The 20,286-nt window shown below is 44.1% G+C and overlaps 1 protein-coding gene across 4 annotated transcripts in view; it reads right to left on the minus strand.

Annotated features, from left to right (window-relative positions):
• Nucleotides 1-984: 984 nt before the first annotated feature.
• UNC13B (unc-13 homolog B) overlaps nucleotides 985-20,286 on the minus strand; it is a 292,568-nt gene continuing 273,266 nt past the window's right edge. For 2 of the 4 annotated variants that reach the window (XM_064140890.1, XM_064140888.1), the window contains 7 exons: nucleotides 18,848-18,904; nucleotides 12,557-12,637; nucleotides 12,028-12,175; nucleotides 9,267-9,323; nucleotides 6,566-6,658; nucleotides 5,142-5,301; nucleotides 985-3,098 (listed from right to left, as the gene is read on the minus strand). In XM_064140890.1, the coding sequence (XP_063996960.1) occupies nucleotides 2,813-3,098; nucleotides 5,142-5,301; nucleotides 6,566-6,658; nucleotides 9,267-9,323; nucleotides 12,028-12,175; nucleotides 12,557-12,637; nucleotides 18,848-18,904 (882 nt within the window). In that variant the 3' untranslated portion in view covers nucleotides 985-2,812. The remainder of the gene's footprint in view (nucleotides 3,099-5,141; nucleotides 5,302-6,565; nucleotides 6,659-9,266; nucleotides 9,324-12,027; nucleotides 12,176-12,556; nucleotides 12,638-18,847; nucleotides 18,905-20,286) is intronic. The other 2 variants (XM_064140891.1, XM_064140889.1) reach the window with 1 other exon arrangement.

A 20,286-nucleotide genomic window follows, 5' to 3' on the forward strand; every position in this document is an offset into this window, starting at 1 on the left:
ACCTCTGCAGAGTTGCTTTCCAGCAGGTCCACTCCTAACCTGTGTTAGTGCATGAGGTTATTTCTCCCCAGGTGCAGGCAATTCATGGGGAATGGGATGCAAAGCCAAGGGAAGGAGGCCTTCCTTAGTGCACACTCACAGAACATTTCTGTATTGCAGCAGTGGCTCGAGTCCTGCCAAACTTGCAGAGGCATCAAGTATGTGAAACTCAGGATCACAGATCACAAGACATAAGGGATTGGAAGGGACCTCCAGAGACCATACAGGCCAATCTCCCTGCCAGAGCAGGACCATAGAATCTGCTGCAGGTCACACAGGAACACAACCACATAGGTCTTGAAAGTCTCCAGAGAAGGAGACTCCACAACCTCTCTGGGCAGCCTGTTCTGGTGTTCTATGACTCTTACAGTAGAGAAGTTCTTCCTCATGTTGAGGTGGAACTTCCTGTGCTGTAATTTATACCCATTACCCCTTGTCCTATCACAAGGCACAACCAAGAAGAGATTGTCCCTCCCTCTTGACATCTAGCCCTCATGTATTTATGAAGATTGATTAAATCCCCTCTCAGACCAAAAAGCCTCAGATCCCTCAGCCTCTCCTCATAGGGCAGTGCTCCTGCCTTTTAATCGTCCTTGTGGCCCTCCCTTGGACTCTTTTGAGTAAATCCCTGGCCCTCCTGAACTAAGGAGTCCAAAACAGAATATAGTATTCTAGATGAGGTCTCACTAGGGCAGAGTAGAGGCAGAGGAGAACCTCCCTTGATCTGATGGGTGCACTCCTCTTAATGCTTAATGCCCCCTGGGATCCCATTGGCCTTCTTTGGCCACAAGCACAGACTGCTGCTCCATGCAGACCTTCCCATGGATGTCTACCAGGACATCTACATTCTAAATTAAAGTTATTTGCAAAGGTGCAGGGCTAATTCTGTCGTATGTGATTTAGCAAACCCAACTACACACTTCCACTTCAACAGACAACTCCAGATGCTGCTAAAAGAGTTTATTAAAGACTGTCCTAACAGTTCTCTTAACAATGGCACGTACAGTGATTCAAAATCATGACAAGTAAGAGTGGAGCTTCAAGGAGCGTTAATACAATACACCATGCACAATAACAAAGCAGATGTGCCATCTCAGAACTCTATGAGCAGGCTCATGAAACACAGGAGTTGTATCATACAGCTGTAAAAGTGTCAGAGAAAATAGAAATGAAGAAGAAAAACAAACAGAAAAAAAAATGGTCATTCAGTATGCAGTCCTTGAATTTATTGACAGTATTACAGTACTTCACGGGCAAGGACTGGATTGTTCCAGCTGCACTTTCCAGAGCACAAGGGCAGCTGGAAGGAGCAAAAATATCCCCAAAAAACAATAGAGACTCTCCAAGAAACATACCTCAGGAGCAACCGCTGCTCCAAACCTTCCTGCTCACAGATTTTCAAGTCAGAAAATCTGACTTCCCTGCAACCACTTTGCTCAGGACAGTGTTTTGTTTCACGAGAAAACAAAACCAGGATGCTTCTTTAAGACAGTGCAAAAAAATTTTCAGTAGTAACATGAAATCACAGGTTAATCACAATCAGCATGGATCAACTGCAGCACAGCCAACAGTGACTTTGTGATTAGAAGCAAATGGACCTGCTGCCCCATGACCAGCACTCTAGACCGGGCGCTTGCAGAGGGGAGAAGCGCTGCTCTCTCCCAAGCAAGCCATCATTTCTGGGAGTGAGGAATTGTCTCAGGTACTCCAGGGTAACAAAATGCTACAGAAAGCCTGCAAATATCAAGTTGTCCAATCCTATGTAAAAAAAAAACCACACACACACAAAAAAAACAAAACAAAACAAAACAAAAAAACCAACAAAAAAACCCAACCAAAGCCTAACAAAAGAAAATTTAAGTGGAAAAAGTACATAGCAGCCTTGTTATCTCTCACGGCTCTAACATTGTTCCCTTCTTCACTGTGTCAGTCACAGTAGCCTAAGTGTAGCTGGCGGAGTTCAGCAGCTTCCCCATGGTGATGCTGATCCTCAGCAGTACAGAGGGGGATTTATATTCTCCAAGACACAACCTCTAATTACAACGGCAGGGCAGCTGCAGCCTGCTCCTGGTGTGTTGCCTTTCCTGGTGTGTTGCCTTTGCTAGGAGATCTTAGGGCTTTGTGCCACTGGTCTTGCCCGTGCTCACAGCAACACATCCACAGTCATAACGTTCATTTGGTGCGCACCTCCAGAGGGGTTTGCAACCCCTCTTTTAAGCAGATGTTGAGATGTCTGCGCATCACACGGGTGTCACCTGCGCCAGAAGATCCTGTGGAAGCTCCACAGCATGCAACTCAAGTGAGAGAACCGTGCTCTGCCAAAATCCTACACCATTATTCTTCTCCCAATGTCAACACAGTTGTGTGTTTGTGTGTCAGAGGGTGATTATATAAAACCTTTTTAACATCTGCCAGCTTCAGAGGATAAAATCACAGTGCTGCATATCAACAAAACCCAGCATACCCAGCCTCCAATATAAAATAATTTATATACACAAAGCAGAATTTGCATCATAAATAAGAAGAGACTGCCTCATTCTCTAATGGTGCCTTACCCAGCTACTGAAAAATAAATAACTCACATCAGAGTGATGGATTTGTTTCCTGTACAGCACACGTGCGCTATCGGAACTGACAAAGACAACATGGGAAAAAAAAAAACCCCTCTTGTAATTAGTAAAAGAGAATTGTTGAACACTTGCACATATTGGCACAAGGCAGAAGGGAAAAAAAAAAAGAAACAAAAAAAAGGGAAAATTACACACAGCTCAGCTCAGGTGCCTTCCTCTGTGGAGCGGGATTCAGATTTCAACTTCACAAATTCTCTGGCAACTTCATCATTGGTTCTCTGAGACAGAATCCTCAGGACTGTGAGTCCAGTTTCATCCATGTGAATCCTGCGCCCGAGGGGGCACCAGCAAGCACAGCTTCCTTTGTCTGCTATGTCTCTGAGCTGCATCACTGCTATCCCCAGCACTCGGTCCTCCCGAGCAAAGCAGTAATCCTTCACACAGACTTGGAGCTCGTAGGCATCAGGGCCGTCTTCATTCCCCAGAATGCTGAAAACACACAGACAAGTTTAATTACAGCTTCTCTGTACGCATAAACTCCCCTGCAAAATGAAGAGGGGTCAGCAGCTGATCAGATAAGCCACAGAAAAATCCTTTATACAGAAATCCTTGGTCAGAGAGGGAGAAGTATAACCTATTGTGTGCGGGCACTTTGGCTGATTTACAGCTGATTAAAGACAACCTGGCTGCTTAAAGTCCTTATCAAGTTGCCTTTGCATTTCTTTGTGTGCTAAACTGTGAAATGAGAGGAGCGGAGAACATTAAAGCTGTGTTAATAGATTTTCAACTCAGACAACTTTAAAACATCTCTGCTTCTGCTAAGACTTGCTCTATTTGTCTTCCAGTATTTGAAGGGGGCCTACAAAAAAGCTGGGGAAGGACTTTTCAGGCTATCAGGTAGTGACAGGACTAGGAGGAACGGAGCAAAGCTGGAGGGGGTTAGGTTCAGACTGGAAGTGAGGAGGAAGTTGTTCAGCATGAGAGTGATGAGAGCCTGGAATGGGTTGCCCAGGGAGATGGTTGAGGCCCTGTCCCTGGAGGCATTTAAGGCCAGGCTGGATGAGGCTGTGGGCAGCCTGATCTAGCATAGGGTGTCCCTGCCTGTGGCAGGGGGATTGGAACTGGACAATCCTTGTGGTCCCCTCCAACCCTGACTAATTCTATGATTTCAGAAACGTGTATTTTAATGAGATGAAGTCTTCTGTTAAAGAAGAGTGCTATGTCCAGTTCTGGGCTCCTCAATTCAAGAGAGATGTTGAGGTGCTGGAAGGTGTCCAGAGAAGGGCAAGAAAGCTGGTGAGGGGCCTGGAACACAAACCCTATGAGGAGAGGCTGAGGGAGCTGGGGGTGTGCAGCCTGGAGAAGAGGAGGCTCAGGGGGGACCTCATTGCTGCCTACAACTACCTGAAGGGAGGTTGTAGCCAGGTGGGGGTTGGCCTCTTCTGCCAGGCAACCAGCAACAAAAGAAGGGGACACAGTCTCAAGTTGTGCCAGGGTAGGTATAGGCTGGATGTTAGGAGGAAGTTGTTGGCAGAGAGAGTGATTGGCATTGGAATGGGCTGCCCAGGGAGGTGGAGGAGTCACCGTCCCTGGAAGAGTTCAAGAAAAGACTGGATGAGGCACTTAGTGCCATGGTCTGTTTGACTGGCTAGGGCTGGGTGCTAGGTTGGACTGGATGATCTTGGAGGTCTCTTCTGACCTGATTGGTTCTATGATTCAGAACCCTCAATTAAAACAAAAGCTAATGAAAATACGCCCCCCCAACTTTCTGATACTTCTAAAATTAAAACAATATTTTAAAGGAAAAAAACCCAAACCAACACCCAAAACACCAAGGGACAAAATCTCTTAACATAGAGGAAGCTTGCTTTTCCTTACACCAAAGAAAAATCAAATGCAGTCGCTCTCCCTCAAGATGTTTACAGCCTTTTGCAGTTCTCCTCTCATTCCTACTGTACTGCTGGGTGAACACTAGTCTGTAATTCCCTTTGTTGGGCAGTCCAAGAAGGAAGATGCCTTTGTAATAATGAGAGACAAACAAGAAGAGAGCAATACTCAGGTGTTTGGAAAGACTGCATTTTAGCAGTTCAACTTACTACCAGCTTCAAGGGCTGTATCCTTGGCAACGAGTTCAAAAGTTGTGTCTCGCAGGTCGAGATGGGATAAAACCATGCATTGAGATTAAGAGTGCTAAAAATATGCAGTGAACTTTTGGCCTCAACAGTACCAGTAAAATATACAAAGTTTGTTAAAACAACAAGAACACAGTAAAATATGTTCGTAGGATCCAGAAGGTGTTTCAGAAGGTAGCCAAAGGACACTGCTGGTATGGAGCAGACCTCAGCACCCCACCCACAGCAAAATCTCACGTAAACTAGCTTTTCCTGCCAGGACAACAAAGACTTGACCAAGGTGCTGGTTGCTGTGCTCTTTTGAGCCCTGAGGAGGCAGTTGATGGACACTGCACAACCCTGTCTGTCTTCTGCCTCTGTGCTTGTCGTGGCAGATACCCAGACTGTTTTTCACACTTACAAGTGAAAAGTTTCGTTGTACTTGGGAGCCCAGTTGTTGCTTTTTGACTTGGTGGTGAACTTCCTCTTCTTGTCACTCTGATGGGGCCCAATCATGGTGATTTCAACAAACGGACGGAACATGCCAGACGTTTGCCACTTCAAGTCGTTGGCTGCCACAACTGGAAAAGAGAGTCACAATGTGTTTTAAACACTCAGCTGTTCCCATCGGTCTGGAACACCTCTGCACTCTGCTCTGCTTTCAATGTCTTGTTTCAGGGGACACAGACCAGGTCACCAGCACACACCAGTGTCCCAACACACATGGGTAGAACTCCGTGCCATGGTCTAGTTGACTGGATAGGGTTGGGTGCTAGGTTGGACTGGATGATCTTGGAGGTCTCTTCCAACCTGGTTGATTCTATGATTCTAGGTCTGTTCTCTAATGCATACTAACATTTTTGTTGTATAAAGACAGGCTTTTTTTGTTCTAGTTTAAGTTCTGTGAGAGGAATTTAACGCTTGGGACAGCACTTAAATTTTGTTGTATGCAAGAAACAGTCAAGAAATTACTGAAAAAAGACTCAAGCATTCCTGCAGCTTTGGCCAGGCTGTCCTTCCAGTTTGGCATTTACATCTACATTATGTGTGGGTTGAGGGGAAAAAGGGGGGGGCGGGGGGTGGAAAGGAGGTGTGTGGTATTTTAAGAGGTGGCATTTTAGGGGCCTTTTCCTGCTGAAAAGGAAGATGAGACTGCAGGTAAGACAAACAAAGGCCCATGAGCTGTGGGTTGTTCCAGAACATAGAATTATTATCTCTTTAATCCTCATTCTCTCTCAGGTCACTGGAGGGAAAAGTCTGAAGCACAGGAAATAGCTCTGAAAATCAGTTTTTGTGTTGCAGGGTAGATTTAGCCAGAAGAGAGGCCTGAGGAGCTGTTTATATAAATCTTCTTTAGAGGAAATTAAAGCAGTTAAGCACGCTGCATTCAAGCAAAGGAGACGAAGGAGGAAGAGGAAGCCTGGAATGAATCACTGTTTTGGTTATTTTCAGAGCAGCTCTTCAGGGACCAACGTGGCCTTCGGGACCACTCTGAACTCTTCCTGGCTCTGCAGTCTCTCAGTTTACACTGAGCAGTTTCGCAACACCACCCTGTCATGCTGTCCGCAGCACAGGCTGAACTGTGGTGGCGCCTGGTGAGAGTCATCATCTGATCTTTGTTTGCTTCATATATCATTGCCAATAAACAACAGCACTGTGCATTGCCTTGTCACTGGCTGGACAAGACTCATTTGCTGTTCTTTTACATGTTCCTGATGTGAAACAGGGAAAGCAATTCTAGACTCACATCCTATGAGCTAGCACAGAAACATAATGGCTCCCAACTGGAGAGTTGCCTCCACACACAGTCACAGCATCTGAGCAGCAGAACATGCTTCGCCGTACCTTTCACTGTGACCTTGTGTTCACCGGTTCCTGGGTGGGTATACAGGTCAATCTGTATGGACACTTCACCCACAGGATCATCCACACCAGAGCCTGTTAGAAGAAAATTGACACACACACAGACGCACACCCACCCATGCACACGTGGATTATTGTTATTGGCACCTGTGTTTGGTTTACGATCTCAGCAAAGCAATGCAGCATTTTCACGGTACACCTTCCATACCTAGCTCATCAGTCAACACCAACAACGTAAGGCTAGTGCAAGATAACATCAGATCTGCATGCTCAATAGGTATAAACACTAACATTTTTCCACTTCACCACAAAGATTGCATCCTGTGGAGAACAATAGTAAGACTTCAACAGAAAAAAAACCCAAAAGACCTGAAGCTCAATAGACTCTCACAGAAAGTATGGGATTTTAAGAGGTTCCTGCCAAGCTATTGTGTGTACATGCAGGCATTCCGGTGGTGGCCATCAGCATTGCTATCTGCTCAGGGAAAAAGGGAGGTAAAACCCCACAACAACTGAGAAACACAAAGGAAATTTAGGTTTAAAAAAAAAGAAAGAAAAAAAAGATAGAAAAAAGGTGTTAGTGATTTGCATGGAGCCACAGTGTAGTCTCACCCTCCAATAAACTTTTTCCATGTTGTACAAAAGCTAAAAGTTGTCATCCTGACTGCCTGTCATGATTCCTTTCAGAGGACAAAGAGAACCCCTTCACTGATGTGCACCAAAAAGGATGAGAAAGAAAACACTCACAACTCACAGACTTATTTCCTTTCATCAATTAAGACAGGGAGAAAACAGGATGTAGTTTTGCAGAGGAAAAGATAACACACCATACAATTCAGGCATCATGATGCTGCTTAAAACTTTTTAACTTCTAAGTCTAATTATCATTCAATATCTGAAAATGACCTTTTTTTTTTTCCCCTCCCTGGTTAGGACAGTCAAGACACCATGTAAATTACAAGGGGGGAAAAAAAAGACTGCTTTGCAAAATGAAAATGAAGTCTTTGAAAAGATAGTGAGATTGATTTTAGGTTCTCTTTGATAACTGACATTATGTTGACAATTAGCAATGCTGTTGTAATTGGGATGCCTACAGGGTAATTGAGTACTCACAAACAGCAGCGTTGTTTTGTCAATTTTGAGGTTAAGACGTACTGCTAGGTGAAAGAATTGGTGTGTTTGAAATTCAAGACGAGGAGCTTGAAGGGTATCGTTAAACAAACATTTTGATTAGATAGATCTAACCCTGTCAACTTTCACAAGAGCAGTCTGCAGGCAGCAAAAACGCTAATTTGAAACCAAGAGGTTGAGAGTTATCTGTGCAGCACTCTGAGAATTACATGGCTCAGAACTGTGAGCAGTAAAAGTCACATCAATACACAAGTAAAAGTATCTGAGCAAACAAAACAGAACCTCAAATTATTCTCCCAGGGCAGATTCTCATTCTTAACCTGAGTACAACACCCAGCCTCTGGGATGCAACATTTGTATGTGATCCCGAAGGTTTTGTTTTCTCCCTGCTTAGAAGGACACTCTTCCTTCTTCTCTGTAGAGCAGAGCTCTAAAAATAAAGCTTAATTATTGATCTAACACATCTTACGGTGCAGGTCTTTGCAACCTGGACTGGTGGCATTTTCCATGGGAATAGAGAAGATTACTAACACGTATATGTAAGACATTTATCGGGCCAAATCTGCAGTAACATCAGCCACCAAATACTCAGGTCTTCATTTGACTGATCTTCAGTGTAGCTATTAGGTTAAAAAAGGAGACACTCATGCTTCAGAGGAATGACAGTGGAATCATTCCATTACCTTTCAGGAAGATAAAAATATAGGTTTTTAAATTTAAAAGGAAAAAAAAAATAAAAGAAATAAACAAAAAACTCCAAACAAATCTTCATCCTTCTCTTTTCATATCAAAATCTCATATTATATTCCCAAACAAAAAAAAAAAAACCCTCTTTGTAGACAGCCAGTGAAAAGTATTCTGAGCACATCTAACTGCACACATACACATGCTTGCACACTTAGGGACAAGCAGAACTAAATTTTGATATGGAAGTCTCATTGGTATTGTGATACTGGAAGGTGAAACGGCAGAACTGAGCTCGTGCAATGGGGTACAGAGGTATTCTACCTAAAATAACAAAAATACTTAACTGCAAAAAAAAAAAATGAATTGAGAGATGATACACAGCAAGACTTAACTTTTCAGGGCTCTCCTGAGCACCCAGACTTTTAGTTACTCTCTTCAAGCCAGATGGTTTGAGCTCGGCCATAGCCTTGAGCGCACATCAGATATTATGTATGACAGTAGCCCCTGTCAGCAGACCATACGCATGCAAGTCTGGGGCTTGAAACAAGCAATACACAGCCCATGACAAAGGGTGGGGGAACAAGTCCATAGCATCTCTCCAAAACCAGTCCACTTTCAAAAAAGCTTTCACACCCCATGAATAAATCTCAAGCTTGGAGACAGGCTCTCAGGCAAGCTACAGACTTCTACACCACACAACCTGTGGCTCTGCACGTGGGATGCAAGCATTTGGTGAAAGCCCACTTCTACAAGGTGCTACTGGGAGTGGGTCTCTGGAAAAGGTTTCCAAGCATGGGCAAGATGACTTCAAAAGCAAGGCAGCTGGCTAATGTTGTTATGGTAACAACATTAGTCTTGAACATACCCTTATCAGGAAGAACGTCCTCATTAGCGGTAAACCTAATACCTTTCCCATCATGCACTGAGACATGAATTCAAAAGGCAAGAAGCAAGCAGGATAAAGAGAGAAGAGCATGAATTATAATCCAATTAGTGGTGTCACTTAAACAAATACATGACAAATATTCTAGCTCTTAATAGACAAAATAACCTCTTAGGTCCTCCACACCAACTTGGGCTTTGGAGAGCAAGGAAAGATGTCTGTGAGTAAGGGAATGTCTGAGTTAAAGCAAGACCAGAATGTGTGCTGGTATAACTGAGCTGCAAGCTGTGATCCAACTTTGCAAACATTTAAAAGCACAGTGCTATAGAAGCCTGCTCAGTAAGAAAATTAGTGCAATAAATACCTCACAAATTGGAAAATGCAGTTACTGAGCAGTGAAGTAAGAGAAGAAGAAAGTTAAATAGATCTGCATGCATCCGTTTCCTCCCATAGGCTTGTGCAAAGGGAAGCATTGGTCAAGCAGTTCTGGTAAGCAGATGTCAGATGTAAATCCTAGTGCTGCCCCTTCAAAGCATGTGCAGATCTTCACACCCATCTACCAACTGGGGCAGCACATGCGTGCAATGTCCTTTTCTAGTGCCAATCCCAGGAGCAACTCATGCCTTTTCTCAGAACTACTCTATCTTTGATCCTATAAGTATTAAGTAGCATAATGCAAGTCTTCTGATGTCCAAACAGGGTCCAAACCTCTCAAGCCTATTCATGTAAAAGACACTGATTTGGACCAGTTGTGTCTAGTACCTATCTCCTAAGAAGTGGGTCAGACTGGGCAGAAAAAAATGACACCAGACAGTGGAGACATTAAATGGCCTTGTAATGAGGTCATCTAATGGCCTAAAGCTAGAGCTTCACTCTTTCTAAGCTGCTTTAAAATTAAAATAAAAAATGTCCCCCCTCCCCATAACCTCTGTGGCAGCCCAGTATATTCCTGCTGCTCTTAGATTACCTTCAATTACCTTTGTGTAGAGCTGAACACTTGCCCTCAGCAGAGTTTCATAGTCAAACCATGCACTGCATGAATCTGCTTCCTTAGATTACCTTTGAATTTGCCACTGTGCAACATTAACAGAAGATATTCCTGCACTAAATTTAAACTCCCTTGACTAGCACAGGGCATAGAACAAATGTGCTGCACACACCCTTGTATCTTGGCTCAACACAACCACAGAATAGGATCCATGTAGAAACAAGCTTCAGTTCGTGGTCTGGATATATATAATGGGAAACATTTGCCACAGAAGAGCAAAGACTGAAAACACGCAGAGCATCCCAAGTTCCTCCCATCACAAAGTGTTTTCTGTAACTCTAATGCCAACAGCCAAGTTGCTGGAGTCCCTCGTGGATGTTGTGGTCTTTGGCCTGTCTGGCCACTGGATGTCATTGTTGCTCTGCTGGGACAGAGCTATAGGACCATTCTCTCAAATGCAGGTACTGACTGACTTAGCTTCAGCTGTTTCAAGGTAGAATGTTCCAACCTAAGAATAAATCTTGCTACTAAAGGCAAGGACGATTGAGCCCTCACAAACTACACTCAACTTTTCACTTTGAAAACAAACCTTGTTTTGCTCAAGGATTCTCAGTGCTTTCTCTGCTGGTTGGGGAATGCAGGATTGAGCAGTCTCATTCACACACAAAGGAAAAGCATCTCGTCTAGGGAGCATATTGCCATTAATTTCAGGACTCAGTGTGACAGCACACTGACACGATTAGGACAGCCTGTGGGGTTGCCAGCTCTTATCAGCTTGGAAAGATTAAGGAAAATGGACTCCAAGCCAGAAGATGAGAAAAAGACATCCCCATGAAGCTGTAAGACTTTTGCTGCTGAGATGTAGCAGCCAGTACTAGGGCTTGTACTTAAACTGCCTGAAAACTTAGACTACAACTTTTGGTTTTGACTTGATCTGTAATAGCCTCTGTCCCCTCTTCCTGAGATTACTGAGGTTCATACTCAGTCGATGAAGGTCCCTGACTGGAGACCAAATTCACCTCTACAACAACCAGGAGATGTTTACCTGAAAGTAGTGAGAGAGGAAACAAAAATCTCTTCTCAAATAAAGTGAGAGAGAAAACAAAAATCTCTTCTCATATAAACGAAGTAGCACCATTATTGTGCCTTCCAGAGAGCAACCAAAGAACTCAGGTGACTCAGAACAGTAGTTTACACTAAGACACGGTGGTGGCTTTTAATCATCTAGGTTGCGCATATCCTGTGCCGGCTGCAGACACAGTTGTTGCTCTCCTAAGAGACTTTTCCTTTTGCAGGCAGTGTGCAGCTCTGTGAGTCATCACATTGCTGTCGATCAGCCTCAGGACTACACAGGGCAGCTGGTCTGTGGCACAGGCACTGACTAGTGGTGGTGCCTTGCTGAAGTGGTCTCCCACGCCACTGTGTGAGTCTCAGTGCAGCAACTTCAAACGTCACTGAAGGCACCCACCCATATTAATTCACAAAACGTGGCTGTTAAGTGAGAACTGCAGGGAAAAAAAAGCTCATAAACACCCTAGGCCCTATGCTTCACATATTTCTGCTCTTGCAAAATGCAGTTGTTGTGAGGCAAATGACCCCCTTTCCCTCCTTCCCAATTTTCAGAGCTCTGAACTGTCACATCTCCAGAAACATTATCACCAGAAATACTCGACAAATTGGCAGTACAAGACAGAGCAATTACAAACGCAGCAGACAGCTCTATTCAACTTTGCCAACAGCACAAAGGAGTCTTACCCTGAGCTGTCTGAGTCTGGACAAAGGTTTTGATGAGAGTGTCCGTGGTTTGAGTGTACAGAGAGAGCGCATATCGAAGTGACTGCAGGTCTGGACTCTTCTCCAAGAAAGTTTTCTTCAGACCATTCCCACCAGCATGGAAATATTGCTGAGTAAAAAAGAAATGGGAAAAACACCAAGGAAGACTTGCAGCCAGCAATCAACGTTTACCAGCTATTGCATGTGTGGATGGGAAAAAGCTGGAACATTTCACAAAACAGCTTCTGTATTGAAAATTCAGCTCCTAGACCAACTAATACCAACTGCTCACAGCTTTCCTCTCCCAAGTCACTCAGATATAAATATGCTGGTTCCCCACACATGCCAGTCACCTGAGTCTATCCACGTTTACACAGACATGGCAGCATCCCCTTATCACTAACAGCAGCAATGCTCTTGCCATATCCTGAACTGGGGCAGGCACTATCCTCCCAAACAGTACCTGGGAATAGAGCAAGAGAAATACAGTAACATAAATGGGATCACTTACTTTAATTGTATCCAGTGCTAGATCCAGAACAGCACACTGCTTTGGAGTCAGACTCCTAGTTTCTTCTCTCACCATATGATCCTGCAAACAACCATTATACTTGACATGAGTATGCTGTCAGAAACTAAAGCAAGAGGAATTCCCACTCAGTTTCTTCAGATTCATGCTGTGGCCATGTAGCCAAAACATTAATGCAGCTGTTTAAGGAATGCTTAATGGAGTCTTTCAGAGCCCTTTATTACAGCTTAACTTGAAAATAAACCCACTTTCTCTGCCTCTTGTAGGCACAGAAGAGAGAAATAAGAAAGGGAACTGGACAGAAATAAAGAACAAATTAAAAATCACAGCTTGTTTCTCAGATAATTCAGAGGTCTGCTTGCTACTCCTGTTATTCTAGAACAGCCACAACTCTCAAGACATTACCTAAGTCATGGGATCATAAGAACCAGATAATGAGGATAGTTGTTACATGGGGTTTGTGGGTTTTTAATTAATTCTTCCATCTACAAAGGTCACTGATTCTTCATATTCTTGGTGCAGAGGAAGAAAAACAAACAAAAAATACAAGCAACACATTCTAGAAAATATCTTTGTTGTTGTTCCCATTAAGACCTACAATCTCCAAGAGTGAAGAGCTAAGAATCCCTTGGAAAGAGATTCTGTTTCCTGCAGTGGAAGTCTAACCCTATTAGACCCCTGCCAGACTACAAGGATGTGCCATCCTTTGGTATTTCACTAAACCCTTTCTGTCTGGTGCTTAGTCTAGGTTTCAGGGTGGAAATGGCACATTTTAGGAAGCAAAAGCTCTGTAGAAACCCAAATTCCAACTGAGCTGCTGGAGGATCAGGCCAGCTGACTGCAGCCTAGTGTTGAAGCATTCATTAAAAAGATGCTGGCAATTCAGGCCAAGGCTACTTTAAACATGTCATAGTCTGTGATAAAAGACAATTTCCACACATCTGCTAAGTTGTCTTTCAGTGAAGCATGTTTAGTGTGTGGCATCACTATGATCTGTGCATTCCACACTGATAGACTTATTTGCCACCCTGCAGCCTGGTGCCTTCACATTGCCTGGTGCTGTTCCCATTCATTATCAGCCACGATCCATCTCTGGTCTAATGAAGATGGGACTCACTGCAATCCAGCTGCAGTGCTAGGTATTTGCCATGCTTCTCACAGAGATCTAGCTAACACTTTCACACAGTGCTGCATTAAACAGTACAAAAGATGCCTCTCAAGCAGTGACACCTCAGACAAGTTTGCAACATGCTTTCCTGCGTAATAGGGACATGCCTCAATCTGCCTCTTTCCCCTACACAGGAATGCTCTGGTCTGGGAACCTATGTGCAGTGACACAGCACTCTGTAGGTTGCACCTTCTGTTTCAATAAACTGTCCTCCGGGGAGCAGTAGCTTTCCCTCCTCTTCTTCATGAGCTTGGAGTAATTCAATTGAAGATGATGTGGCTTCACACTTCAGTACACAAAGAGTAAAACATCCTTTTCTTTCTCTGACAGTCACATTAAGTGCACAATCAGCCAGAGCCAAAGGCCACATTCGTGGGAGAGGCCAATTTAGTCAGGGTTGCTGTGTCCCCAAGGCAGATTGACTTTCATGTCTACTGAAATGACTTTCTAGATCTGTCTGTCAGATTCCCCACACTTAGCCACAAACCAGGTGGTCATCACTTTCAAACACCTGAAGAGCTCATTAAGCCCACTTTGAGCAGCCACCCAGCTGGGGCTCATGTTGTCTACACACAGCCAACATGTCACTGCTTTCTAAATGAGCTTCCTAGTGCCATGCACTTTGATGCATTATGCAAAAATAACCCTGACTGGACTGGTAATGCTTGCACCTACACACCGATGAGCCCAGCAACTGTCATTCCCCAGCATACCTGTCCTCTGCAAATCCCACAGTGTTCCTATAAAGGACTGCAGAGTGCTAACTTGCACTTCCCAGATTGTCAGCCAGGAGAAGGCCACAAATATTGACATCAAATTAATTATGCAACTTCAGGCAGAAGTAGTTAAAAAGAAATACGTTAAAAAATTTCCTAGTCTCCCATACTCATCCTTGTAGTCTCCACAGGGGCTCTGTCATGGAGGGCCTGTAGCCCAAAAAGAGGCTTATTTGTGCCTATGCATGCCTGGATATGTTTTTCTGCCAGGACCCCTGGTTGTAAACAGGTTGTGTAAGCCACACACACCCAGCTCATGTCTGCCTGGGGCAAATCCATGTGATCCCCATATTTGGGAAAGACCAGGCAAGCAGCTTCTGCCTATTATGGTAAAGTTTGGCTGACTGCCAATCTGATTGGTCATTCTAGTGGCCAAAGGGACCACAGTCAATAAATAGGGGTGCACAGGTAAACAAAGTGCTCAGCTCAGACCCTCAGGCATAGACCCTGCATAGCTCAGCCACTCAGATGCTCAGAGGCCCAGACCTCATGCTCTGACTCACTCGCAGCTCACCTCTCTGCGTACCCTTCTTGCAGAGCTCATTTAAGCCTGCACATATATATATATATATATATATATGAGGAGCCTATAGTCTCCTAAGCCAGCTGTGCACATCTGCACACTACGGTGTTATCAGGACCAGATCCTGCATTGCATTTACCTACAGAGCTCAGACTCCCAGCAGCCGTGCACACTTTGCATGCCTGCTGCCTATCATTGCCTGGTAAGAGCCATTGCCACTGAGATAACCAGGAAGCAGGCTTTGAATTGTCTGCACACACACACAGCCTGCTAGCCATGAAGAACCATGCCAGAGACAGCACGATATTCTCCTTCTGCTCCTCAGATCCTGCCAGCTGAGAATTCCTGGACAGAAGCATCCAAAGGAGCCAGCAGCACCAAAGGCAGAGATTGCCTCTTTGCCAGGAGAAAAGGTCAGAAACCTATTTCCCCACAAACTGGGAAGATTTATCCTCTCCCCTCAAGCCGGGAGGATTCCAGCCTCAAAGTCCACAGGCAGAGATCCCCTGAAGTCTGGACATTTGTATAGGCTGTGACCTAGCCCAGGAGGTGATTAATAATTAATAAGAGTTGTGAGTAAAAGCTTTAATACCTCTGTAAATATAAGTTGCCTCTGCCATAGAGCAGAATCAGTTTCAGCCCACTCTGCTGGGCAAACAGCATATGGCCCCAAGTGGCATTAAGCCACAGGGAAAACTCCTCTCTCTGTTTATAGTTTGAATGTTTGCTAGTGAATTAACAAATCCCTCTACATATTTTATCCTAAATTGTTTTCATAACCATGTATCAAAATTGAATATTAATATACAGAGGTTGGGGGTGGTCAGAGTTCAGAATATTGAGATTAATAAATATATATTTTTATATAAAATTATCTCCCCCCAGTTAATTTCTCCCCTCTGCCAAATAGGTGTAGGTAGCAGAATCTCCCTCTGTAACAGCTCTCAGAAGAACCCCTGTGGTCAGAGCTCAGATGGTTTCCTTTGGGGTAGAGCTTGGGAAAAGAGGCTGCTGCTTCTTGCTCCAGTTACTGGCTATTAAGCAAACTGAGAAGATATCTGGCACCAAGGTGCCAGGTTTATGGTTGTTTTTCTGAGCATTTTAAAATACACTGTGAAATTGATTTGTCACCAGGACAAGTGTCTGTGCTTGTCAGGTCTGTTAGTCTCAGTTTTCAGCTGAGTTAACTGATTCACTAGGGCTCTGTTCCTGCTGTTCTATTTAAGACAAATAAAGGTTAAAATCCATCCCATAACTTCCCCTGGCTTTTAGTTGAACAGCAAAATGCAAAGGAGAGCAGCTCTGAAGAGCCATTTCCTTATGCCTTTCCTGTTTGCTTCTATGTGCCTGAAAACAATAAAAGGCCAAAAAATTCAACAATATCCATGATGTTTACAAAGACCCAAACAATTTAGACTCTGTAATGTAACATATTTACTCTTCTGGAAACCTTTGGGTGCAATGTCAGTTCACATCACCTCACAAAACTAAAGTTCTGCAGAGAACTCAGGTGGTAGAGCGCCTTGACACTCATGTATGGCTCCCTAGCCACATAAAAAAATCCTGAGTACCAATGCTGTTGTAGTCCTTCATATGTGTGTAGGCAAACAACATCTTGAACACACCCCAGGACTTGCCTGATTTGCATCACTACTTGTATTTCTAAAAATGCAGTCCAGAGGTACCAAAGATAGGCTTTACAGTAACTGAACAGAAGATGAGCTGGTGCTGAGGAACAGCCTTCACCTCATCTTGCAAATGGAAGCAAGTAAAACTTCCAGCTAATCCTTGGCAAAAAGCACCTTGTATATATATTCAGAAGTTCCAGCAATGAGAAAATATGAAAGTCATGAAAGATAACACTGATGTCACTGGCTATGCCTGAGGAGGCATGCAAGCCACAGGAACTCACAGTGATCTACACAGAAGCTTGACCCTGTCACTTAGGAGAAGAAATGGAGCAAATTCAGAGCTCTCCCAGTGTTGACACCAAGTGCACAGCAGAAGGCAGGGATGGCTGCTTCTCCTCCAAATGCTGGGCTTTTGGTGATGTTTTGAAGGGGGAAGAGAATACTCCCAAGAAAAAGGAGCCACATTTGGAGGTTCAGCTCCCACTCTCCTGGGCTGGCTACAAACCTGTTCTCTTCCCGTATCTTCCATGGAAGTGATGCACAGCACTGTAAGCGCAGGAAGAATTACAGGTAGTGCAATTCTTGGGAGCCACTGCTTCACCAGGAGGACAGCATCTGGATGTGGGAATTCACGGGACTGTCCCTGAGTATACACAGCAGCTATTCCCTTGAGGAATCACACTTGCAGGTTTGTGTTATGTCACTTGTTAATTGCTGTGTAACAGCCTCAGAAAGCAGCTGGAAAACACTACCTTAAACAAATTATGTGCTGTCCTGGCTCATACATGTATATATTTGCTTACCAGGCAATAAAAATAGTCATACAAAAACAGCTGTAATGAGTGCATACACACACAAAAAATGATGATGGGAAAAGACAAATGCATTTTGAAACTGCACTAATCACTTCAGAGATGGCTTTTGCTGTAGGAAGATTTCCCTGATTGTGGTCTAGAGCAGAGTCCACTTTCAGCTCTTTCTTCTGTGTTAGTTTGTGCACCATGACACTGCAGATTAGACATTCTCTTGCACTATAACTGTTTTGTATCTAAGTCAAACCACAACACAGTGCAATTTGAATGTTCTAAGGCATCACTATTTTCATACTATTCCTGTCGTGACCAGGGAATTAATGCTTGTCTCATGATGAGGAACATCACTAAATTGATGCCACATGTCATGCACTGTCACGCCATGCACTGCCAAGACACATCAACGTAGCCTTCATGCTAAATGCCAGCTTGCCTGTAAAGAGAGCCCACACAGACAAAGGCTCTCTTTAACAAGCAACAGTTATTTTGGTAACCATGCAATTCATCAACAGCAAAATGCTTGTTGCATTGCCAGGACTCCCCTTTTATTGATGGAGATGCAAAGAACAAGTCTAACACTAAGAACTGCATCCAGTTCTGGAGCTCCTGTTACAAGAGGGATGTGGACATGCTGGAGTGTGTCCAGAGAAGGGCCACTGGGATGCTCAGAGGGCTGCAGCAGCTCTCCTATGAGGACAGACTGAAAGAGTTGGGGCTGTTCAGTCTGGAGAAGAGGAGGCTCCCAGGTGACCTTCTTGTGGCCTTTCAGGATCTGATGGGGGCCTACAAAAAAGCTGGGGAGGGACTTTTTAAGCTATCAGGGAGTGACAGAACTAAGGGGAGTAGAGCAAAGCTGGAGGTGGGTAGGTTCAGAATGGCCGTGAAGAGGAAGTTGTTCAGCATGAGAGTGGTGAGAACTTGGAATGAGTTACCCAGGGAGGCAGTTGAGGCCCCATCCCTGGAAGTATTTAAGGTCAGGCTGGATGAGGCTGTGGGCAGCCTGGTCTAGGGTAGGGTGTCCCTGCCTATGACAGTGGGGCTGGAACTAGATGATCCTTGTGGTCCCTTCCATCCCTGACTGATTCTAACTCTACTTTTTTAGTTTTTAAATCAGTATACCAAAACAATCACTGTATCTGCAGAAGATAAAAGCTATATCCATGATTAAATCAGCAACAAAATTCAACAGTTAGACACAACACTAATGTTAGCAGAAGGCATTTGAAAGCACATTTAATGCACTTAAAAGCACTTCTCCAAAATGGCATTCAGCAACAAACCACAAAACACAAGACATGATACTTGCTACTACGATTCCACACTTACACACAGGGACATTAACACAAGCCTTGCAGAACAATACCTTCAGCTTTGACAAGTGTCCCAGCTCCTTAGCAGCACTGAAAATCAACTGTGTGCCCTATGATTGCAAGAAGTCAGGAAAGAAAAGATAAGGGGGAAAAAAAGATTATAAACAAGCTTTGAATGTTTTCCCTTTGAGCAAGGCAAGTCACAGTATCACAGTATCACAGTATCACCAAGGTTGGAAGAGACCTCATAGATCATCAAGCCCAACCTTTTACCACAGAAGTCCAACCCTTTACCACAGTCAGTCCACAACCAGAACTTTACATAGAATCATAGAATCAACCAGGTTGGAAGAGACCTCCAAGATCATCGAGTCCAACCTATCACCCAGCCCTAGCCAGTCAACTAGACCATGGCACTGAGTGCCTCATCCAGGCTTTTCTTGAAGACCCCCAGGGACGGTGCCTCCACCACCTCCCTGGGCAGCCCATTCCAATGCCAATCACTCTCTCTGTGAAGAACTTCTTCCTAACATCCAGCTTATACCTACCCTGGCACAACTTGAGACTGTGTCCCCAAGGCAAACCACAGTAACTTGACTCCTTGCCAGTTTAATACCTAGTACAAAAACCAGGTGTTTCTGTGGACCCTGCAAACTATTGCTTACAGCAGCCATGCATTTAAACAGGATGTGCCTTCAGATGGATTGCATGGGCTGGGGTGCACTGGCTTTGTCTCCATGTGCAACATTACATTTCAAACCCAAACATACGTGAAGGCAGGATAAGACCACCCAAAGCAAAAAGATCATGCAACTGGTCATAATCTCTCTGCAGAAGTAGAGCAGGTTGGAGGTAAGCACACATTAGATCAGAAACAAAACTGGATCTGAGCAGTTCTTACAAACAAAGTTCAATGAATATTGCAGTACCACCTTTACACATTGCAAGCCTGCCCAGTGGCTCTTCTTCCCCACTGTTGCTTACTGATGGTCTACAACTAACAAAGAAACAAAAGCGATGTAAAATCCTGTACTTACACTCTATTGCACAATGGCTTTTTATGTACTTTCTCTTCAAGGGTTACAACAAAGTTATTTTTCTTTTTCCAAGTTAAGCCCAAAAGTCAGAGAGAAACCCAGAAGCAATCAAGGCAGTTCTTCAGTCTCTTCTCCAAGAGATGCTTTATAGAGTATGCTGGGAATTATTTTCCTCCACTTTGCTCCTTATTGTTCATCTAATGTTGCCTTTTTCTTTAAAAACGAGTCACATTTGCCTATTACTCCACTCATAGAACTCCAGCCTACTGTAATTTTGGCTATGATTGTGCATTTATTGAATCATGAAACTTTGCCTCCCACTTCAGGCTACTTACATTAGGGCTGTAGGACCAAGCCCAAGTCGCATGTGACTCCTCTTTGCTACCTAAACCTTGCCTACATTACCTGTGCCAGGAAAGACTTCATTGTGTTGGGAGATCAGCACTCTTGATGCT

Source organism: Pogoniulus pusillus, chromosome Z (assembly GCF_015220805.1).
Source record: "Pogoniulus pusillus isolate bPogPus1 chromosome Z, bPogPus1.pri, whole genome shotgun sequence".
NCBI classification, from domain to species: Eukaryota; Metazoa; Chordata; class Aves; order Piciformes; family Lybiidae; genus Pogoniulus; species Pogoniulus pusillus.